The sequence below is a fragment of the Scaptodrosophila lebanonensis genome, unplaced genomic scaffold (assembly GCF_003285725.1).
Source record: "Scaptodrosophila lebanonensis strain 11010-0011.00,11010-0021.00 unplaced genomic scaffold, SlebRS2 tig00000024-arrow-pilon, whole genome shotgun sequence".
In the NCBI taxonomy this organism is placed as follows: domain Eukaryota; kingdom Metazoa; phylum Arthropoda; class Insecta; order Diptera; family Drosophilidae; genus Scaptodrosophila; species Scaptodrosophila lebanonensis.
Genome location: NW_022060538.1, coordinates 10997174 through 11021852, shown reverse-complemented (window position 1 = coordinate 11021852; position 24679 = coordinate 10997174). Strand labels below are relative to the sequence as shown.

The 24679-nt window shown below is 39.2% G+C and overlaps 1 protein-coding gene across 12 annotated transcripts in view; it reads right to left on the bottom strand.

The window, feature by feature from the left end:
* Window positions 1-8427: 8427 nt before the first annotated feature.
* The window catches only part of LOC115621826 (tropomodulin), a 103803-nt gene continuing 87551 nt past the window's right edge, over window positions 8428-24679 (bottom strand). For 4 of the 12 annotated variants that reach the window (XM_030515622.1, XM_030515627.1, XM_030515625.1 and 1 more), the window contains 9 exons: window positions 17783-17935; window positions 17201-17713; window positions 16831-17082; window positions 16625-16772; window positions 14794-15196; window positions 13580-14080; window positions 12191-12513; window positions 11241-11610; window positions 8428-9440 (listed from right to left, as the gene is read on the bottom strand). In XM_030515622.1, coding sequence (XP_030371482.1) covers window positions 14065-14080; window positions 14794-15196; window positions 16625-16772; window positions 16831-17082; window positions 17201-17713; window positions 17783-17935 — 1485 coding nt within the window. In that variant the 3' untranslated portion in view covers window positions 8428-9440; window positions 11241-11610; window positions 12191-12513; window positions 13580-14064. Of the gene's footprint in view, window positions 9441-11240; window positions 11611-12190; window positions 12514-13579; window positions 14081-14793; window positions 15197-16624; window positions 16773-16830; window positions 17083-17200; window positions 17714-17782; window positions 17936-18696; window positions 18826-24679 lie in introns of those variants that run through there. The other 8 variants (XM_030515629.1, XM_030515633.1, XM_030515632.1 and 5 more) reach the window with 6 other exon arrangements.

The following is a 24679-nucleotide window of genomic DNA, read 5'->3' as shown; positions in this document are numbered from 1 at the left end:
AATATTAGATCTATTTGAATTAAAAGGTGGTGACACGCGAGGTGTGAATCGATGACAACAAATATTGATTGACATGCTGACGAAAATAAGTATGTTGTGAAATAAACGAGGATATTGACAGATAAATATATATACTATATATATATATATATATAAATCTCCAGTGTTTAGAGAAGTTATTAAGTGAAATGGAAAATGATAAGCTTGTCCTGCAGTCTAAAATTCGTAATAAATCGGAGATTATCATATACTGCGTCAAAACACTATCTCTGATAATAAATAGCGATAAAAATTACACATTATATATTTTTAATATCATCTGACTACCGGATAGCACTAGTCCTTATCTCGCAGAGAGCAGAAATCTATTTTTAACTTTGATGGCCCACAAAATAAACGACCTTTTTATAGTTTCTTTTTACATAAATAAACAAAAAATTCCAAAAACATTTGGCTGCTTAACATTCAAAACGGTCATATTTTGCTTATACTTTAATTAAATAAAGAAATTAATTTCAAAACTAAATAAATTAGGAATAGAAAATTGAATTACACCAAATTATTTATATTTGTAAAGATAGAAGAAAATAGATTTGTACATCTGCTCAGAGAAGCACGGAAATTGAAGTGTGATTTGATTATAGAATATAGAGAAAAGTCTAGAAAAAAAAGGTTGTTCAAACTTTTCAAGATACCCAAACTTCATACTATTAAAAAAAGGTGGCAACATTTTAGGAAGAAGTAGACGCAATTTCAATATCAAACGATTTACGCAGAAATAACCAATCTGTTTCTGAAATTAATCAGTTAATTTGAAGGAAGGGGGGCCCGATTTATTAGCAGTTCTACATTAGAACAATCGCACATGATAAAAAACAAAATTAAATTTTCTCTTATACTATATATTACAGATTTTAGAAAAAACGTTAAGGAATATTTATACTTCACTAGCGACCCGGTACCTGCTTCGCTACGTATAAAGTGAAATAATAAAAATATTTAATTGGAACATCAAATTCATTTATTCAAACAAACAAATATTTTAATAATTGCTAGCTATTTTAATACTTAATCCAAAACATTTGGATAAACAATATTTTTTGTTTTCCCATTTTGAGCATGAATAAATAATAATAATGTATAATAATCAAAAAAATAAAACAAACTCGTATAGCGTATACACATAAGGCATCTTTGTGCAAAATTTGGTGTCTCTAGCTCTCATAGTCTCCGAGATCCAGACAGACAGACATGGCTAGATCGACTCGTCTTATCATGCTGATCACGAATATATATACTTTGTGGGGTCTGCCACGCCTCCCTGTGTCTGTTACATTTTTCAGCTCGCGCAAACCTAATTGTATACTCTTGTACATTTTGTTGTGTCAAGGAGCGTTTTCCTTGCCAACATGAAACTTCAGGTCTGGGCGGTGTGTGAATTAATTTGAACATAGATAACAATGCAATTGACACATAACCAAATGACTTGTACGCGATAGACAGTGGTTCTTCTTCAAGAGTTGATTACAAACTGTTTATTGGTATTTTCGTACTGATGCTTTAGAGTTCAACTTACAGTGTGGTGAATTTAAGTGTAAGAATGTAGGACGTACAAATAATAAAGAGGGAAGTGATATTTGCAGTTGCGAGGGTTAATTGACTGATTGTGACATGAGAATATTTCCAATAGATATTGACAATTATTCTAGTATAATAGGGTTTAGTAATTATAAGGTTATTTAACTGCGAGTGTGGCTAGTTTGACCCAACATCCCGGCCCCTTTGAAAGGACCCTTTCAACAAGCAGGTAGTATCGCTAGTTTGTGTATGGGTCTGCAGCATGTTCCAGTGGCAGTGCGGAGGTGCACCACCCGAATTCGTCCATCTCTTCCGATCACGGTTGACTCAACGCGACCCAATTTCCATCGAAGCGGTGGCAGATTGTCTTCGTGTACAACTACCAACGTTCCTTCAGTTAAGTTCGGTGACGTTGATGTCCACTTAGTACGAGCTCGTAGCTCGTTTATGTAGTCGGCGTTCCAGCGTTTCCAAAATCGTTGCTTAATAGCGGTCATCATGTCATACCGATCCAAATTAGACAAGTTGCATGGTTCTAATGATCTTTCAGGCAATGAGCGGAGTGAGTCTCCGACCAAGAAATGTCCGGCAGTCAGTGCGCTGTAATCGTTTGGATCTGATGACAGCGGCGACAGAGGGCGCGAGTTGAGGATGGCTTCGATTTCCACAACGACGGTGCTCAGCTCTTCGAATGTGAACCTCGTATTCGCCAATGTGCGGTTTAGAAGACCCTTGGCGCTCTTCACTGCAGCTTCCCAAAGGCCGCCAAAATGGGGTGCCCTGGGTGGAATAAAATGAAAATTAATAAAGTCCGACGCACAAAATTGTTGAATTTCCGTTTGAGTCTCCTTCTTAAACATGAATTTCTTTAATTCATGTAACTGGTTAGAAGCTCCGACAAAATTAGTAGCGTTGTCGCAAAATATATCTGTTGGCATTTTGCGTCGTCCTCCCATTCATTTCAAGGCATTCATAAACGACTTGGTTGACAAATCTGATACTAGTTCGATGTGAACAGCCTTTGTGAGAAGGCAGACGAATATGGCTATATATGATTTGGTAGGACCCTTTCCTCGAATTCGAACATATGTATTGACAGGTCCACAAAAATCGATCCCACAGCGTTCAAATGGGAAACCAGGTATGAGACGTGTCGGTGGCAGCGATCCCATAATTTGCTGTAATAATTTGGGCCTGTAGCGAACGCAATGGATGCAGGAACGGACGATGCGCCGAGCCAAGTCTCTAGCGTTGACAATCCAGTGCTCCAAGCGAACTAGCGCGACTAATGCCTTAGGGCCCGCATGAAAATTCTGAATATGCAGATGACGAACATAGTTCCGAACGAAATGCGAACTACTGGGCAGCAGCAATGGATGCTTTTGTCTATCTGGTAGCTCCGAATAGTCCAGTCGCCCACCAACCTTGATCAGCTCAAAGCTACTCGACGAATCTAAAAAAGGAGTGAGAAATTTCAAGTTGTTTTTTAATGGTTTCTGTTTCCGAAGTGCGAGAATATCATTTGCGAAATGAGTTTGTTGAATGTTCCAAATTATGCAGTTCGACGCGAATCGAAGTTCTTCTGGCGAGAGTACAATTGTCGATGCTATTGGTTGCTTTCTGCATTTCTTTGTGAATCTAATCATCCAAGCGATGAGACGAATAGTGCGAGTATGTGAGCTTATTTTATCGATGACCTCCAGTATGTAGTTTGTGTCCCTTATAGCGGTAAACACTGTTTTGCGCTTCTCCGAGTTAACAATATTTATGTCGACATCAAATGATTTCCTTTTGGTTGGCCATTGTGACGGATGGTCGCGTAAGAATGCGGGACCAGTGAACCATATTGAGGCTCTCAATTCTTCAACGCGGCAGCCTCGAGATATAAGATCAGCTGGATTGTGATGAGTCGAAACGTAGCGCCAAATACCATCCGAAGTCAATTCCTGAATGTCAGATACTCTGTTTCCCACAAACGTGGACAAAGTAGTTGAGTGTTGTTGCAGCCAATACAAAACGAGTTGGGAGTCACACCAAAAGTATGATGTAATGGTTCGATGTTTAAATATGCTATTTGTCTTGCTGTACAATTCAGCTAACAAGTGAGCACCACATAGTTCCAGTTTTGGAAGCGACTGCTTTTTCACTGGTGCTACTCTTGATTTTGAAGTCATCAAGTGCACGTTAATGTGTCCATTTGCGTCTTCCGTGCGCATGTACAAGCAGCAACCATATGCTCTGATTGATGCATCACAAAAGCCATGTAACTGAATGCTGCAAGGGCTTGGTTGCAGACAATATCGAGGAACAGTTAGCGACGAGACCGAGTTCAGGGACTGTAAGCATTTAATCCAAGAATTAAGTAAGGGTTGTGGGACTGACTCATCCCAGTCGAGTTTCAGAAGCCATAGTTCCTGAAGGATAATTTTAGATATTACGACGAGTGGGGACAATAGGCCGATCGGGTCAAAAAGCGATGATGCGGTAGCTAAAATTGTCCGTTTTGTAGCAGTGGTATACACTTCCTTGGGCCGAAAGGTAAAACTGAACGCATCATCTTGCTGATGCCAAGTTACACCAAGTGTACTACTTACGAAGTTTTCGGAGATGGTTATCTCTTTAGTAGTTTGGTCTTCCATAAGTTCTTGAAGATTTGAGTGCCATTTGCATAGGGGAAAATGTCCACGACTGAGTATTTCAGTAATCTCCCGTTTCAGTGTTTGCACGGCATCGATGTCGTCTGCTCCACATAGCAGATCATCCACGTAAAATGACGACTTGACAGCAGCAGCTCCAACAGGCAACTCGTTTTCACATTCATCCGCTAGATACTGTAAACTACGAGTTGCGAGATATGGCGCTGACGCCGTCCCATACGTAACTGTGTTGAGCTGGAAAGTTTGTAACTCCTCATCTGGACAGGCTCGCCAAAAGATATACTGAAACCTTCTATCATTTTTGGTAACGAGTACTTGCCTGTACATTTTTGTAACATCAGCTGTGATGGCGAACCGATGCATCCGAAACCGTAGCAGCTGCATGTAGAGCTCATCTTGAATGGTAGGGCCGATCAAAAGCAAGTCATTAAGCGATTTTTGAGAGGTCGTACGACATGATGCATCGAAGACGACTCTGAGCTTCGTTGATGAGCTACTCGGTTTGAGTACAAAATGATGTGGAATGTAATAGTGCGGTTCCTTTAGATTTGGGTTCTGTACGCGCGACATATGACCAAGATCTTCATATTCTTGCATGAAGGATATGTACTGTGAGCGGATATCGGGTAGACGCGACAGACGTCTTTCAATGGCGAAAAATCTATTTCGAGCTGTTTCGAAAGAGCTTCCAAGGCAATTTGGATTCTCCTTAAAGGGCAGGCTGACGACAACGCGCCCAATAGCATCCTTATGTGTGGTGGCTACAAAATGGTCTTCGCAGCGACGATGAATTGGGTGAAGCTCCTTAATCGGGCGTTCGATAGACTCAATTTTCCATAAGTGTTGCAAGTGTTTATCTATCGAGTCCTCAACTGTGGCCAAGCACAATGGTGGTCGTTGGCTACGTTGATGCTGATATTTGCCGGAGATGACCCAACCAAACAGAGTCTTCTGCAGAGTGGGTAAATTTGGTCCGATACGAATTTGACCAATAGCAAGCGCTTCAAAGAATGCTTCAGTTCCCAACAGCAAGTCGATACGTCGAGACTTAAAGAAAGTATCGTCTGCCAACGGTGCATTAGCAGGCAAATTCCAACTTGAGATGTCGATCTCGGCGTCAGGCTGGTACGCAATGTGCGACGTAATTCCGAACTGCAGCGTCAACTGATAATTCGATGTTCGTGATTTGATTGATGTTGTTGTACGAGCCTTGAGATTAGTTAGGGAGTCACCGATACTACGGATCCCGATGTGATGCCTTTCTCGATGCAAGCGAAGTTTTTGGGCGAAGTGTTCAGTTATGAAGTTAACCTGAGAACATGAATCTAGCAGCGCTCTCCCAAGCTTGTATTCACCTGATGAATCCTTGACCAAAACCATAGCAGTTGCCAATAGAATCTGATCACCAGGAGAAATTTCCATGTGAGAATGTGAGGCAGCTTGAGCCTGGTGAAACGCGTCGTTTGGTGCAGCTGATGCTTGCGTGAACGATGTTTGCGAGAGTTGCGATGGTTGTCCATGATGTAGCGATGAATGGTGCCCTCTATTACAAGTGCGGCAACGATAAGTCGATGGACATTGTGCCATTTTATGTCCACTTCCGAGGCAGTTGATGCAAAGTCCAAGTCTTTTGACCTTGTCGAAACGTTGGTTGCTATTCATGGCCTTGAACTGGGCACAGTTGTTAATTTTGTGAGCAGGGCTAGAACAGAGTATACAAGATGCATTAGTGATAGCAAAGGTTGAGCTATTAACACGAGTTGTGGATTTGTTATTGTCGAACTTGCGCTGAAGAGAGGTTCCTGATGACTGTAGAAACTGACAATGGCGTTCTAAAAGCTGTGTGCATGTAGACCAGCAGGGCAGTGTCTTGTAGTCCAGCGATTCATTCCATTTGCTTCGAGTTTGCTGATCACATTTGTCAATGACAATATATATGAGCATGGCTTGGACAATATTAGTTGAATTGCCAATGGACTCCAACGAACTAAATATTGCGGATGCCTTATCCACTAGGCTACGAAGCTGTTGACTGTTTGCCTTTTCAACTGGCTGTAGCGCAAACAATGCGGCAATACTTTCTAAAAATATGAGAGTGGGATTATCAAACCGTTCTTTAAGCCTTCCCAGGGCTTTAGGATAATTTGCACTCGTAACTTGAAATGCCTTTATTGTTTCTAATGCCGGCCCCTTTAGACAGGACAGCAAGTAATTGAACTTTTCTATATTTGATAGCCCAGACTCACGTGCAATTATTTGTTCAAACGAATTGATGAAATTGCTGTAATTGGCGTAATTTCCATCGAATGTCGGTAGCGACAGCCTTGGCAGCGACGACGACTTTATGGTAGCTACCGGCGGTTCTGAATCCGAGGGCAGCACAGTGGTATTTAATTCTCCTCCAAGCTGCTCCTTAATGCACAGCTTGATCTCCACGTATGTGTCTTCCATATCTGCGCGACCATTATCGGTAGGGTCCAAGTTTTCAATATCAGTTTGCACAGTTAAAGCCATTTTAAAATATGACTCTAATATACCCAAGCGACATTGCAATTCATCATTGGACAGTTTAGGTTTACACTCATCCTTTATTTCAACCAAAGACCTTATGCGAGATATATTACGTTTAATATTACCTCTCTTGGCCTTAAGTTCTTCGATCGACATATTGCTGAACAAATTAAATTGAACAAACGCGAATTAAATAATTGTTAATGCAGCAGCCAAAGACACCAACGCAGCTGATAGTGACGAATTAATGTGCGACGAAGTGAAGATTTTTACAGCGATTATTCGGTTGCCGACGAATAAACGATGTAAATTCCAATAAATGATGCGTCTGCTGTCAAACAAAGGCAGCAGCAAAGCGAACGAGAGCGAAGTAGTTTCCTACTTCCAACAACGATAAGTGATGCAGCGACCAAATACGGTCCAAGTGACGATGAGCGAAGGCGGACAAGAAAGAAGTAACGGCGCACTTCCAACAGCGAGTAATGTTGTCTTCGAGAAATAATGTGTATGCTTTGGACGAAAGCAGTAGCGAGGCGAATTAAGGCGAAGTCGTGCCGTACTTCCAACAAATCGAAGTACAGTCGGCAAGACTGATCCAAAAGATGGCGAGCGAAGTCCACAGCAAGGCGAATAGGAACGAAATAGCGGTGTACTTCCAACAACGATAAGTGATGTATGTATATGCCGGCAATTAGCTGTGTGCGTGTGTACAGCCACTGCAGCGAGATCGAAGCGACAAAAAATGCGAGAAACGCGTCAAGTCAATGCGAAGCTGAAGGCCACAAAGTATTTATATGTAAATTACAAAATTTAAATTTCTTCGCAGTAAAATTCACACACGAGCCCCACGTTGGGCGCCAAAATGTTGTGTCAAGGAGCGTTTTCCTTGCCAACATGAAACTTCAGGTCTGGGCGGTGTGTGAATTAATTTGAACATAGATAACAATGCAATTGACACATAACCAAATGACTTGTACGCGATAGACAGTGGTTCTTCTTCAAGAGTTGATTACAAACTGTTTATTGGTATTTTCGTACTGATGCTTTAGAGTTCAACTTACAGTGTGGTGAATTTAAGTGTAAGAATGTAGGACGTACAAATAATAAAGAGGGAAGTGATATTTGCAGTTGCGAGGGTTAATTGACTGATTGTGACATGAGAATATTTCCAATAGATATTGACAATTATTCTAGTATAATAGGGTTTAGTAATTATAAGGTTATTTAACTGCGAGTGTGGCTAGTTTGACCCAACACATTTCATGTACAAAATGGTGGAAAGAAATCATGCAATACACAAGTTGCGTTCCAAAGTTTAAAGGACTTCTTAAAAAATCTCCTTCTGGTGCCGAATGCCGAATGGAAGCAACCAGATAAGCCAAAACCGAAAAGCGTCGGTTGAAAAAATGAAAAGCCAAAACAATGTTGATTTGTTTCAGGAGATATTTCGCCCGAAGTTCGTTTCCCCTGTTGTTTTAAAGCGTATACGGTTCGAATATATTCAATTAATTATTCAACCTTAATTTAAGATATTTGTCCCTTGCCTCTCAAAAATGAAAGCTACATCCTGTATGTATTTTTTTGTATTTTTTTATTTGTATTTTGTTTTTACATAAGTTTTAAAAAGAATTTGTTTTAAAAGCATTGCATTATGTCGTATATAGAGTAACATACGATATCATTACATTATACAAATGTTTTTGTTTCTTTATTAAATTAATCATAGATTTAATATTATGTTTAAGCAATTTTATAATTCAATATAGCAGTGAATTGTTTCAGAGACCATGGCTATATATATGTATCATATATAAATATGCGATATTATTTATTGGTAGATGTATATAAACACAAGCATTTAGCTCTTCTTCTCTCATTCCTTCATCCTGTTTCCTGCCTCGGCACCTCGCGTACCAAACGCCTTCCATTAGGTACACAATATTTAAAATATAGATATTTAAAATTAAAGAAATTAGGTGAAATGAAATCGTGTAAAAGTGCGTGTGAAATTGCCGCGTAAAGTCGACAAACTTCTTCAGTTTTTTTTTATTTTTAAGGAAAGATGCATTTTGTTTTTGAAGCTTTGCCCAAAACAAACAAATTTAGTTTCTTGTGCCGTGCATTTGTATAGAAGGGAGCGATATTATATTTTTGCCAATTAACTTCAAGTCTTAACAAGGACATAATCATTTGGACAATCAATACATTTTTAAAATAATAAATGTGATCTTATTTTCAACTTTCCTCGGTGTGCCCAATTTCATTTGAATTAAGTATTAAAAACGCATCTCTGCCTTACCCTCTGTGTATGTGTGTGACAAACAAATAACATTTTGCGTAACTTGTAGAACTTTCAACGAACAAATGATTAAATTATACATATTTATGTATGTACTCGTATGTAAAAAATAATAATAAAACACAATGCCTTCAACGTGGCACAAAATGTTCAACAAACATTAAACAGAGAAAATTGTCCAACAATTCTCTCGCGAAACAACAAAAGTGACATTTGTTTAGACTATTGCAGTTATATTATTCAATTTATGAATTATCGTTATCGAACGGCCGCGAAATATTCCAAAATTTCTTGTTGTTGTTGTTGTGTAGCCGTTTTCGTCGTTATCATCGCCTATTGCCAGACTCCAATGGTGTAGTTCCTGGTCAAATGTCCCATGCGACGCTGACGTCCAACTGTAAAATTATATCAAGAATTGCGATTAGCACAATTACTTGCTGTGAAATATTCTGACTGGATTATTTTTTATCGGAAGACGCAATACCAACAATGGAGCAACGATTTATATACAATGGAAGTCGCTAAAGAGAGACTCAAATGTCTCTGACCGCTGATCAGATTTTGACCCGGACTGGTCCAACTCTTCTCTTCCTTCTTTAGTGTAAATGGAATTTTTTAACTATTGGGTTTTTTTATGGTTGCCTTCCTGGAAACATTGTTTCCAATGGTATTACGGAATCATTGAAAAGGTTGCAGAAGTCTAATCTATCGAGAACTCAAGTATTGGAGTGCCCTAAAGCGTTCAGAGAGTTTAATAAGGTCGTAAAAAACTTTCCTCATACAAGCTGTCTATTTACCTCGGAAAGGTGAAGGAAATTGTGCTTGGAAGTTAGAGAGATATCAAAGACTCCCAACATATCTAATGAATCGACTCTTAAAATTTTAGATGACCTGCATGTGATCGAAACTTTGGTCAAACAGCAACCGTGTTCGCAACACTTGACTCCTTGAGACTTTTAAGGCCATAAAAATATATTTGTTGAAGAAACTAAAGGCTATGGAAAATTGTATTACCCATTAACATGCTTGTATTAGTTCAAAAAGTGTCTATTTGGAGGACAATAATAAAAATATTCTCTTTTTATAATGTGTACATAAATAGATTATTCTTTTCTAATCGGTCCGGATCATATTTGATCAGATGATATCAGTGATGTCTCTCCTCAGCGACTTGAGCTGTAATTTGAAGACTTTTAGACGAAGCAAGACACAAACTAATGCACTTGAGGCGAATATCAAGTGCCAACATTTGGATTGTATAGAAAACAAAATATAAAACAGCAATGTTTTAAGTTAGCATTAATAATAAATACTGTGAAGTAGCCTATAAATACGAATAACCTAAGTAAAGATTAATTTGTATACTCTTAGTCTCTATGCTTAGCTTAAAGATGCTCCAAACTCATGAAAAAGTAAATATAAGTGTAACAAAATTTTAATTATATTTTTTCGAATATGTACTTGTTTGAATCTTCCGCTATATGTGTAATAAATATTGGAAGCTACAGAACATGTTTGCGGCTCTTTTAAATAAACGAAGAGCTTTTAATATACATGTCCTAAATGGATTCCTTTTCGTTGGAACCTTTTGGTGAATCTAATAGTTAGTTCACAAATGGTGTAGAGCCATATAATGAAAAGTATTTGACATCAGAAAATAAATGTTGCTTTTTACGCAGCTACTTAGTATTGAATTAGATAATGATTGAAATTATTAAATACTTTGAAAACACGAGAAGTTGCTTTAAATGCTTTTTAACAAATATTTTTGAGTTTGTTGGGAACCTTTTTAATTTTTAATCAAATGGTTTGTAAGAGCCCGAAAGGAATTGACTCAAAAGTGGTTACTATCTTTAAAAACTCACATCGAGGCGTTCAGACCAACAGATTTAAGCTATGATCAGATCAGCAAATTATTTCCATACAAATTTTTCACACTCCACAAGTGTTTCCTTAATATACTGTACTTCAATTAAAAACAATAAGCATTTTATATTAAAATATAGTTGGCCGAACACTTTTCTAAGACTACTCGTATAGATTAGTAGCACAGAATTTTGTGTGCAAATAATTTGCATGTCTAAACCGTAGCTTTTGTTACCTATCACGTATATATTTAATTTTCATGAATTCGGAGCTTCAGGTATCGGTAAATGCTGTAAATATTGTTATAATTTTTAAAACACTTTACGTACTGCACATCAACATCATTCTTCGTTGTTAGTCTGCGGCTGGTTCAGGGCGGTACATATAGGTCGGATGGTTGCTTGCTGGGTAGTTTTGGTGTCAAATTTGTTGTTGTAGTAGTAGTAGTTGTTGTTGTTGTTGGGCTTGGTGTTGTAGTTGTTGCGTGTACACAGAGGGCGTGTTTAACATTTAAGATTTTGAGGAATAGCACGTTCTTGTAGTGGTGATTAGTAGAATAAAAAAAACTTTAACAAAAATACACAGACACGGAAATTGTTGTTGGTTGATTGTGGTGGTGTTGGTGGTAAAAAGAGCGTTGCGATTTTATTGCTGCTGGTTTGTCTTTTTATTTACGTTGATTCAGGCGTTTCACACGTACTGTAAACATAGAGAGAGAGACAGAGAAAGAGAGCACAGAAACAAAGAACGGTTTCGTGGGAGGGAAGAGAAGAAACAAATACAAATGGATTAGTCAAGTGATTTACAATTCGAGGATATATAAGTAGTACAAGTTCTGGGGTTAGCTTAATATATCATTCAATCAATTCTATTCAATTCAATTCAATTAAACAACATTTAACAAATCAATCAATCAATTGGGTAAGAGTACAACATTCAAGATCGGGCGTTTCTTCAGTCTGTAGGTTGGCTGTTTTTTAAAAGACTTCAAGAAAAAGAATATTGGGGGCAAGGCAGAGAGCTCTTAAATAGATGCTTAATTCTATTTGTGAGTAAAGTTTTAGGGAGCGTAGTATTATTAGTTTTGGCTTAAATCGGGCAAGTGGAGAAAGCGGATTGTTAATCTCTTCCTTAAGAGTTTGTTATAGTTATTGCAGTTAGTAGAAAGGTCCTGCTGAAAAGATTGCATAATTATTTGATTTTCATTGTTTATTAAAGCAACAACAATTGGTATTTAGCGCACAATCAAACAACGTAAGTAAATAAAATTGGTACCAACTGTTTCGCTAGATATTTATTCATGGGGTTTGGCGCCGAAAGTTGTGCTACATTTTGTCGTTGTTTTGTTTTTTGTAGTTTGCACTGCTTTTGTTGTTCTTTATTGAATTATAAAAACACATAAAACAATTGCTGTCTCTGTCTCAAGTGCTTGCATTTGCAAGTTCATTCATTGTTTAAATATTTGCATTCATATTTTTTTATTGATTCATTTATTCGCTTGGTTATTCATTTTTTATCAGTATATCAAGTGTTTACTGTTATTCGCATTTGCTGCTCTTTGGTTTTGGTTCTTACTTAAAAATGTACATCGCAGTTTAATTCCTATGTGAAGAGAATTTCATTAGACTTTTCCGATTGAGTTGTGTAGACGACTGTTGAATGCGACTTTTATGTACAATTTTGATGAACGTAGGCGTGCAGGGAAAATATACAATGTATTGTTCAGATATATGTAGTGAATGTAGTTAGGGTTCAAGTTCATGCGATGCTTAACATGCAAAATGATTAATGAACAAAAAATATTCAAATGAAAATGCTGCAAAATTACAAACAATTTCAAAAATATAAAAGTACAGTTGATTTAAAAAGAATTTTAAATTAGTTTAAAGGAAATTCTGGAAACCTAACAACTTTGAACATAATTTGCTTTTCACTTTAAAATTAATTTGTAAAAAATTATATATTTTCAAAATAACTAAAATACGTTAAGTAATTAGAACTGCAATTTCTAATATTTTCTATTCCAATTAAATTCAGAGAAATGATTAATCGATTTGCATCTATACTTCATTTATAGTCAAACTATATAGTATTTACAAAATCAAACAGGAACCTTTCATTCTAAGTAACTCAGATCATACTTGTAATAGAAAAATCGCAACAATTCAACATTCAGTCTTCCAATTAAACTGCTTTAAAATTTCTTTCAATATTTAAAACTTTCCATTTCGGAATATTATGCTCAACAATCGTTCTAATAAACTATTAACAGACTTTTCGAATTATTTAAGTAGCATTGAGTTTTTCAACAACCCCAGTTAATATGAATTTGGGTAGCACAAGCAAGTGTTAGTTTGTTTCATTTGATAAATCGGTGGCCAATGAGTGTTTTGAAACAATTGAACAACAACTAGAGTAGAGTATTATTTCAGGCATTTTCATGATTTCATATCACTACAGGAAAATGCATTCTCACTAATTTTTCCTCTGCTGTATAAGCGCTTCGCTTTTTAATGGCATATATATATAGTATAGTATAAGTTGTTTAGGCAAGGCAGAGCCAAACTATATAAAACAAATTGCTTTTAGGGGTTAATGCAACTGGCAACTTGCAATTGTTCAGAACTGATATTGTTTTACGAAAGAGTATTGTAGAATTCATAGATACCTGTGTTAAGTATTAAAGAAAATTATACACCTAAAGTTTGTTGCTGTGTTAGATGCCTTGCGTTTTCTCGTAAATCAGTTTCATTTCTTTTTTATCTCTATATATATCGTGGGTGTTGTATATATAGGTATATATGTATCAGTTGTTCGTTTTGCGCATTATAAATATATATGTAGGTATATTTTATATATTATATTTCTTGTTTATGTTTTGGTTTTAGTCTCTCTAACATATGTTGATAGCTGCAACATGTGAAGCTTTCCTTTTATATTTTTACATTTTTCATTTTATAAAATTGTTGAAATTGTAGTTTTGTTTCTTTGAAATCTCAAAACGCTTTAGAAAATTATTTTAGTTGCTTTCTTTCTTTCTTTGTTTTTTTACTTTTCTTTGGATTAATTTTGTTTTTAGTTGGCCATTTCTCTTATTGAATTCTTGTTGATTTTCTATGCAGATTATTGAAAAATCTGAACTTCAGGCGCAATTCAAGATCTTTTCTTACTGTAAATGAGAAACAAAGAGAGGAGAGAGAGAAAGAGAAGAGTACACATAAAAACATATTACAAAACAAACGAAACATAAAAGGGAAAGAGAGAGTATGTGGCGCACAGAGCACTGATTTGTTGTTGTTGTTTCTGCTTCTGGGAGAACGTATCAACGGGGCAGAGAATAAACATAGAGAGTTGACTGAGAGAGGCTGGGAGAGACAATATTTGTTCACTTGGCAAGCCTCGACGGTTGAAAAAAACGAGGACTACATACGTTAGTTGCACAGCTAATGGAGGTGGGTGGTACGAAGTTATTTACAGGATGATTGTGGGTGCGGAGATAACTGAAAACAACGACATTGATCAAATAATAGAGATTATTATATACGATATATGTATGTACACGTTCTTGGTCTGCAAGAATATTTATGTCGAGATGTATAGGGATGTATAGAGAACAAGGTTTTACTTTATGTCACACACTTAAAAATGCCGATCAAAATACAATAACAACATTTTCGGTGGAACAACAGCAACAACACAAAATACGAGTAAAGTGAGGCGAGAGCGGGTGCGAGAGAGAACTGAGAGCGACAGTGAGAGTGAGTAGAAGTCTGTACATTTGTCTGCTGTGGATCTCGCACTGGTGTGTGCGTGAATGAGAGTTGGTGGTTTGTGGTTGGTGTGTCTTGTCTGTGGTGCATCTCGCTGTGGTGCTTCACTCACGTGTGCGCTTGATAGACGCCCTCGTAGACGTCGTCGTAGTTCGGCGTCTCGGCTCGACTGCCCGGCACCACCACATTATCGGGATCGAACTCGGGATCATATTCAGGATCGTAGGCATCGCCACCACCACCACCACCACGTATAACCATGTTATCGGGATCTACCTCGACATCATAGTCGACCGGTGGCTGGGGCGATGGGGAAGGCGAAGGCGAGGGCCTGCCGCGTATCACCATGTTATCGGGATCCACCTCCACATCGTAGTCGGCCGGTGGCTGTGGCGATGGTGAAGGTGATGGCGAAGGTGTGGAGACGCCTAAGTGCAGCAGTTCGCGTTCGATTTCCATATTACCGGGCAGTATCAATTTGGGCAAATTGGGTTTGGTCTTTTGCACGCGGAAAACTGAAGATCGTTTTCGGGTTGGTGGTTTAATTTACACGTAGTAGATCGAGTTCAGTTGGATGTTTGATTTTGATAAATATTTGATAATTTGTTGTTGTTGTTGGTTTTTAAATATAACAAATAATTGGTTAATGCATTATTCTTTTGTTTTATCTCAAGTAATTACAAGGCTTAGGGGTTTCAAACAAACAAACAAGGGGCGTAAAGAGAGAAAAAGTACAGAGGATCATTCGACATTCGACATTTAACAGAGAGTTCTATTACAAGTTGAGACGAGACTTATGCAATATTTGAATGGGAGCTGGGAAATAGGACACACTAACTAACTAAGACTGTACAATTGAAGCTGAGCATTTTCGGAAACTGTTAGCATCGTGAAGTTGGTGAAGAATGATGTGACATAACGCCGACTTAAAAATGTAATAATGTAAGACTTAACTATACATACTCGAATATGTACTATATGTGTGAACGAAGGAATAAATTAATTAAGAATATTTCGATTGAGTGGGAACGACAAGTTGATGAAATAAGCCTCTGGTGTTTGCCTTAAAACATTACTTAAGCAACTATGTATATATGTACGGGTACTTTATATTGTGACGCAACAACGAGTAACGCAACGTAACGTGAAACGCAACGAGAGGTGAGTACGCAACGAACGCTTTACGGCTGTGGTGAGCAGTTGATGGTGATAGTGAGGTTAGACGTAACGACTGGATGATACAAATGCCAAAGAAGAGAGGCGACAGGGTTCAATAACGTTTTACCTGGCGCAGTTAATGCTAAAGAAAGAATCAAATCAAATCAACTTTGGGGAAAGAAATAAAAGCTTGTTCGGTTGCGAGAACACGCTTAGATTTCTTTCTCTCTAGCGCTCTCGTTGGTGGAACGCAAGAGACTGAGGGAAGCCGCGGATGTCGATGCTCCGACCTCTGTTGGTGCCTTCAGCTGCTGGCCCTTCGCCGGGTCCAGGGTGACGCGTGCAGCGCGCCCTGATGACAAAACATTAGCAGAACTTATCTCGTTAGTCCAAGTGCGTGACTGTACAAAAAGCTCAAAGGCAGCCAAACTTTTGGCCTTAGCGGGTGAGATGGGTTTGACGGCTGGTGTTGGTATCGATGCTGATGCTCTCGACGATGTTGAAGAATGTGATGAAGATGATGGCAAAGGTGGTGGCGACAACGATGACGATGCAGATGCAGCTGGGGTGCTTGGGTGATGACTAGTAGAAGCTAACGTACCTTGTTGCAATTCACCTAAACGCGAGTGTAGTACGAGGCATTAAAACCTAAATTACTTGAGCGTATCGTTAAGTCTAAAGGTTTTTTTGGGACGCCTAACGAAGCGATAAGTAGAGAAGAGAAACCAACGCTGACAACCTGCGAAAGGAGTGGGGAACGCTGTCAAAGGCAATGCAGCACTTACTTCTGTCGATGTTGCGCTGCAAATGTGCGGCCACACGATGACGTGCATCGTTAAACTCCAGATGCAAGCCCAGTCTCAGTAGTGATGGGTTCTTTTCCACCAAGTCGGTGATCTCCATTTCGATCTTGTTGCCCAGCACAGTAGATCGCTAAAAAGTGCACCGCATTAGAATAGTCTATTGCATGAGATTATGTTCAGGTACTTACCTGGTTAGAGGCCCTGAACTCCTCGATGGTATGACACTTAAGCAGGGCTTGCACCAGTCTAACTATAACGGGCGGACTGATGAAATTGGTTTCAACGTTTAATACTCTCAGGGTTTTGCTTTTCTCAATCGCTTCGGCGAGCAGGAGAGCTGTCTTATCAGTTAGGCCGACATTTGTAAGCGATAGAACTTCCAGATGTTCGTTTTGAGGCAGTGCGTTAAAGAGTTGTTCGAGTTTCTCATCGGATATATTCTGGAATTGAGCGAAAGCAACAAAGAATTCGTCGAATTAATAATAATTAATACGAATTTGTGATCTCGTAGAACCTTATAAACAAATAAAATCATAAACAATAGAACATATAGCAAACCTTAATGTTATTCAAATTCAAGTCAATCAATTTGTTGTCGTCGTCCTTGACGCGTTTAATCGACTCCTCCACGTCTGTGCTATTGGGTGGATCCACAGGAAAGAGCTTTTGCTGTGTGGACTTTGTGATGCCATCCCAGCCCGTGCCCACCGGCTGACCCTTGTTGAGGAGCGAGGCATGGTACTGATCTTGATTCATCATCGAGTGGAAGCCAAGAATGGCAGCCAAATCGATAATCTCCTCCTGTGTGGCATCATTCAAGGCGTGCTCATATTCATCACCCAAGTCAATGGCAATCTGTTCCTCGACCTCAAGTTCGCGTGAGTCCCTCGGTGGTGGCACCCATTTCTTGCCACGCACTGTGCCCTGCACAAATGGCTCGAACTCGGGCTGATCCGGGGTCTCAATGGCCTGTTTGTTAATGTGCTCAATGAGCTGTTTGCGATTCAGCGGCCCGGTGGACTCCTTAGTGCACTCATAGCTGCAGCGCTGATTCGGTGGCAGAAAGTTGTCCTAGATACACGTATGTGCGAATATGGAATATGTGAGATGGAGAAAGCAATATGTTGGCTAATTACTTACATCTGGATCAACTTCTTTGGCCAGTATGGTTATCTCCTCGGGCGAGAGTTGTGCCAACAGGCTCTCCACATCCACATCATCATATTCGCTCAGATCCTTGCCATATAGTTTGGCCGGAGTGGTGAGCGTTGTTGTCTTTGTGGTGGACGAAGTCTGTAAGGTAAGCGTATTGATTTGGTTTAGTAAACGATTATGAAAGAAGATATCATAACTATAGAGGCATTGCGTGACTGGAAATTGTTTGTAGTGCATGGGAGTAGATAAGATTTACTGGAAACTTAATCAGTTTTGCAAGAGTTACACCTTATTTCCTTTATCAGTGCTTTATTGATATTGATACAGAGATACTCTGTTTGGAATGAGTTATAGCGCTTTATTCAGAAAGCTTATAAGATGAGTAACAAACATGCCTATTCTCAAAGCTATAATTTTCTTAATAATAAGGATAGGAGCCTATATATTTCGAAATTATCATGAGTTCCCTATGGACTGACTTTTTACTTGACTTTTAAGCAGGGAGTTGTTTGATGATTTATATACAAATAAAACCAATTAAGCAATTGAGCTGTATAGCTTCCATTTTCATGAATTAATTCCGAAGAATTCAATAAATGAAATATTTAACATTATTAATGATTTATTGGCTTTAGAACGAAATAAAAGCAATTGGCATCACCAGTTTAGTTTGTTTCTATTTATAATTTAACGAATTAAGCGTTTTCTTCACTGTTAAGTTAAGTTCCTGAATAGGATATTTACTGAAACACGAATGATCTAGAAAGCTACAAATCTACACAGGCACCGGCCCAGCAATGCAGATCTTATTTAAAGTATTAAGAATTCTTTACAAAGAACTGCCTTTCATTGCTGAGGGCACTAATGGTTTAGGGGTCCTGTCTTAAAGTGTCCTTTACCACATGTTTATGCAGTTTTAGACTAATCGGTGGCTGCGGCGCACGTCGCTTAACCTTTGGCACTGGTCGCAGCTTGATCTTTTGAAATTCGGCAACTGGCACAATGTTCTCCATAACAACAACCACTGAACAATAACGTGGCTCACAACACACTTATGACGCAAATCAATAACTTAATGCGGAATAACAAGTCTATGTATTTATATTTGTATATATATATGTTGGCAGGGAAACAGAACGCAAATCCAATTATGCACGTAGTATGTGGAATGAATGAATCACACAAGTGTCTCTATCGAAGTGCCACTCTTGGGGGCTCTTGGGGCTGTGGTTGCGACGCGTCTCAAAGTTCGGCGGCGACTGTTTTGTGCGATGGCAGCGAGCGCAACGAGAAGCGTAAAAAAGCGCAAGAAACAACAACAAGAAATATTGAGCTGCAGACAAAAGCGTCGGACGTGCAACATTTGCTTGACGCGCTCTTTGAGCCAAGCTGCAATCGCAATCGCTCAGTCAGTCGGTCGCTTGCCTCCTGCCTGTTGGCTGTTGGCTCTTTTCTGTCGGCTTTTGGCTTGGCTTGGCTTGGCCATCGACGTCGGCATCGTATGTTGGAGTTGTCGTAATCGACTCAGTGGCAATGTAAATTAGGCGCATACATTAAAACCTGCGGCAGCCGCACTCGAGTGTGGCAAGCAGTCGACAGTAGTGGGGGAGGGGGGACATAGTGAGGGCGGCATGTGCGACGTTGTCTGCACTTAAATGACTTCCACTTGAGGGAGCGGGGGAACTGCCTGTGGTTGGGCCTGACTCTGCTTTGTTTTATCGCAATGGACCACAGTGGTTCCAAATTCAGATAGCACCGAACGAAATAAAAATTGAATATCAAGATTCATTATACAATAGAAACAGGAATGTTAATCAAAGCTCTATATCTTTTATTGAGGTATATAGTTTTTAGAATAATCTACAAATGCTTATCGTACTTAATTTTGGATATGAAAATAAAATGATCTAAGAAAGACTTAATGCAAGAAATTATACTTACAACTATACCCAAAGGAATAGGGTTTTCTGTTTAAGAAAAATGTATCATATCAGCGGTTAAAGTCTGGTAATATTAAGAGCAGACATTTATATTTAATTTAATAACCTATCAGTAGCCCACACATTTTTTAAACCCATTTTTTACATCGGCAGAAGGCTTTACATCTAAAATTATTGTCACCTGTCGGCTGCAGCTTAATGTAGCTTCGGATAATCTATAGCTTAACAAAAATTTTCGAACTACTCGTATATCAGTTTTGTAACCACTGTACGATCGGACCTATAAACTCGAATCACTTTCGTAAAGTGTAACAACAGCCAAAACAAAGCGAAACATCGAATAAAGAAGCCAGAATAATAAACAAAAGTGAAACGGACAGAGGGGGAGACAGAAGATGAAGAAGAAGGAAAAAAGGTGAAAAATGTTGAAGAACTAAATCAGGGCAGGCTACGGGGGCGGCGATTGATTTGCCAGCTTTGTGCCTGTGGGAAAAACTTGTGGCATTTTTATTTGTGTAAGAAAAATTGCGCAGGTTTTTCTTTTAGTTTAGTTTTCAGTTTTTGCACAACCATGAATGCAAATGAGCCGAGATTTATTGTTCGCATTTATGGGGCAATTAAAAATTGAATAAAATGTGAGAGACGACAACAGGGCGAAAAATAAATGAAGCCATAAATTTTCAGTCGAGGTCGAGGCACAAATGGGCCCGTAAACTTGGCTAATCACCATCCTCATGATGGACAGGAAGTGAGTGGGCAGTGGAGCGAAGGCGGCTAAAGCAGTAAGTAAAAAGATCGATGGAACCCTATAATTTACATAAAATAATTGTATAAATGTGCAATAAGCGAAAGACCCCTCGAAAGTTCTATCGGAGCGTGATCGAAACAAACAAGTCAGAGGCTCGATAAAACTTTTTATACAAGTACTCACACAGATGTCTAAATTAAGGCGTAGAGGGGCACATATGTGGGTAGGAAGGTGGTTAACATAAAAGGGCGATTCAAAACTGGTTTCTTGAGCGCTCTAGCTGGGCCCAGGCACAGGCACAGGCTGCTCAACTACTGCCTGACTGGCTGACTGCCTGCTTGGCCGACTGACTCTTTGAGCTGAACACATAAACCACTTTTCGTACTTCAGTGCAACTTCAGTGCGCCATTTAAGTGAAACCGGTTTAACTAAAAAGCCAAACGAAAGGTCCAACACAACGGCAAAAGCAAAAGCAACAGCTACAACCACAGCCATCGCTGACAAGTACCCGCAAGAAATCTAGCGAAAAATAATAAAGCTACAGTACACGCTCCTTATTGGCAGCTCATTGAACCTCTTTATTAAAAATAAAGCAATGTATAGGTTTATTAACCTGTTTACATAATAAACAAACGCCTTTTGCAGTAAATATTTATGGCATTGCTCTGAAGTTTACGTGCATTGCAGCTACACGTATTCTTTATTTACTCCTCCATAGCGAGGCATTTACGAATTACAGTCTCTGCAGTAACAAAATGTACGAGCATGGTCTTTCGAGGTGTTTATTAATAAATTCGAAACTGTTTATACCAAAAGGTGTATAACATGAGAACTGAATTGTAGTTATCAGTATATGACATGTTTTTGAAAATGCCTTTCTTTTTCAGGGTGTCGCGTGTATCCTGAGGGCTTTCCATACATATGTATGGAATAATACATACTTGTATGTAAACTGTGAAAGATCCACTTCACGTATGTATATAATGGAAGCTTCGTAAAATTGTATAATTTCTAACGAAGTATCGGCTAATCAATTGTTAACTCTGTTTTGTTGTTCAAAAGGGGTTTCTTTTACCAAAAAGGAATTCTCCGCTCCGATTGGTGCTACGACTATATGAAATAGTCTGTTCAAATCAGTTTTGTAATAGACTTTGCCTGCATATAGTTGTAGCAAGTCTATAGCCGAAGTCTGATGTTCCTAGCTGTTCTGGTTCAAAAGCACTCGCAGTTCATACAGACGGACGTTTGAATAGGTGGAACCACAGGGTATTGTCAGTGGCTATTAGTGACAAAAGCTATACCCTAGAGCTTCCCCTATCGAGCGTATACCGTATCGAAATTGGTCAAATAAGCGCAAACTCCATGTTTGGCTTGAAGTTGTACCGATGCTGCTTCAAGATACAGATAAATGCTGCCGATTGACCTACTTCGGAGTGCTTGTATTGAAGAAGGCGATGGTGGGTAGGCGGGTGGACATGCTTACAGACTGGCTGTTATGTCAGTTCTTGAATTGGCCTCAGTACTAAGTCTCGACAAATGCTCAACTCTAGACTCGCACGATTGAGTGTTGACATTTCAATTGAGGGCAGGCGTGCAGTCTGATTAATTGAATGAAGAACGTAACAATAATAGAGAGGTCGCAACTTCAATGACAGAGCTCAGTAAATATAAACCTGAGCATTGTTCACGGCTTTCAATGACCCTGAGACGCACAGCTCCAATTATGACATAAAAAACTAAATTATACCTACAAAAAATAGAAAAATAAAATCATCCAGAGGAAATAAAAAACGCTTTGAAATTTAATAGAACTTGATGGCAGGGGAAATGAGAAGAAAAAAACACAAAAACAAAAATAAAACGAACAACAACCAAGAGGTTCAGACAAAAACTGTACAATCATAAAAATAATTGCAAAAATAATTGAGTTCATGGCACTCCAGAGAGCGGGACAGGCCTGCGAATAAATTGAAACCGAAAACAGGCGAAGCAAACGCGTTCCGCACACCGTTAGTTACTGGAGAAGGCAGTCACCATGCAAATGCACAGTAAACGGGCGCGACGAAATGTATCTGTCAGATACGTGTGCGTTTACCTGTTTACCGTTTACACATGCAATTAGATAGACGAAACGGCAAGTCAAAAGTTTTGATAGCCAGCTAAGCAAATAGAACATGGCCGACCGCATTAGAACGGGAGCAGCATGACACTTCAAGATGAGTTCTGTTCTCAAAACAGACGCTCGTTGACCCAAAAAATGCTCCAAAAAATAAATAAAAATAAAGGAAAAACTAAAACTAGCAAAACCTGTCGGGAGTGTGATGCAGCAGAAATGTTGGTACGTACTCGTACTCGTATCTCACAGATACGAAACCAACAACGCAAATCGGTCAAGGTGCTTAGGCGGCTTAATTAAGCGAACCAATTTCTGCAACCATTTACCGCCCAGTGACCAACAAACGGTCACGTTTTTCATGAAAAACAAAAATTATCCATGCCGCACCACCTCGAGCGAGAAACTGTGAAAATTGGTAAGCAAATAGAGAGCGCGCGCGAGAGCACCTGTTGGCCATCATCGCTGTTGGCCCGTCAGGTAGCCAGGTAGCGCGCTGCTGCCAAATGAGATTTTCCAGGTCGCTAATGGGCTGGCGATGCGAAATGTGAAATGTAAAATGTGAAATTGTGTGTAGTAAGTAATTGTGAACAAATATGGTTAGTTTGAGTTTAGCCGGTTTGGGTTTTTGCCGCACTCAGTACTCGTAAGTAGGAAGAGGATGTGCGGCAGATGAGCATTTAAGGCTACCAGGAAATTGCAATGCTAAAGGAAATCACGGTAGGAAATTTCAAAAATATTAATTATGTCGCGCCGCTGTGTTATGTGCGAGATGTTTTTTAAAGGCAAAATGAAAGCGGCAGCACAGCACACAACACCATTGTGTTCACATTTCTAGTGTCGACACCCAAGGTGAAGATGTGAGACACTCTTGAATGACAATAGAGATCCGACCTGCCAGATACATCTACTAGTATAGTCTGTATGTGTGGCGGCAAACGAAAAAGTTTACAAAAGATGTAATTTATTGAATAGATTATATATTCGCTGAAAAGGGAAGGGCTCAGTAGGAGTAAAGTAAAAGACAATAGTCGCGGACCGCCGTGCGTCTGTTCGCTTTAGAGTTTTATTGGAGACTGACACTTTTGCTATACATATTCTTTATGCTTACATTCGTATGCAACAGTGACAGATAACTTGTAGATAACATAAGATTATTATCTGCTTATATTAACATGCGTGCATTGGTACTTATGTTTGTATTGATTTTCAACACCCTTCCTCAATGCAAACATGTTTTACAAAAATTTTCAAATCAAATTTAACAGCTTTGTAAAATGAACATGCTTCGCTTTAGGGAGATTTTTCGTTAAAATATCAGCTATCATTTCATTGGTTGATGTATACTGTAAAACAATTTGTTCTTCGTTTACAACCTGTCTTGCAAAATGATATCTAATATCAATATGCTTTGTTCTTTCATGGTGTACAGGATTCTTAGCTAATTGTTGAGCACTTAAATTATCGCCATGAAGAATAGTTGGAGTACTCGAGTCACCGCAGCCAATCTCCACTATAAGACGCCGTAGGTATATGGCCTCCTTACACGCAGTTGAAAGAGCCATATACTCCGCCTCCGTGCTGCTAAGTGCCACGCTGCGTTGCTTTTCAGATCGCCAGGATATGGGTCCTCCAGCCAAGTAGTATACATAGCCAGTATACGACTTGCGATCGATGCGGTCGCCACCCCAGTCTGCATCCACATAGCCGGTAAGGGGTTGTCCACACTCTTTGTAGTGCAACTTCAGGTCCACAGTTGACGCCAGGTATCGAAGCACATGTTTTACACCCACTAGGTGCTCTGCATGCGGATCTTGATTCCGTTGAGCTAACTTGGCAACGGAATGCAATATGTCTGGCCTTGTTGTAAGCGCCAGCCACATTAACTCGCCAATTGAAGACTGGTAGGATGCAATGTCAACCTTTTGACAATGCTCGCTGGTACATATCACTTGGAAACCAGCATCCAGTGGGGTCGCTGTAGGTCTACAGGTCTCGCATCCATGTTCACGCAATATGTCTTTGATGTATTGCGAATTGCTTAGCGAAATTTCGCCAAGCTCACCGTCGCGCTGCACTTC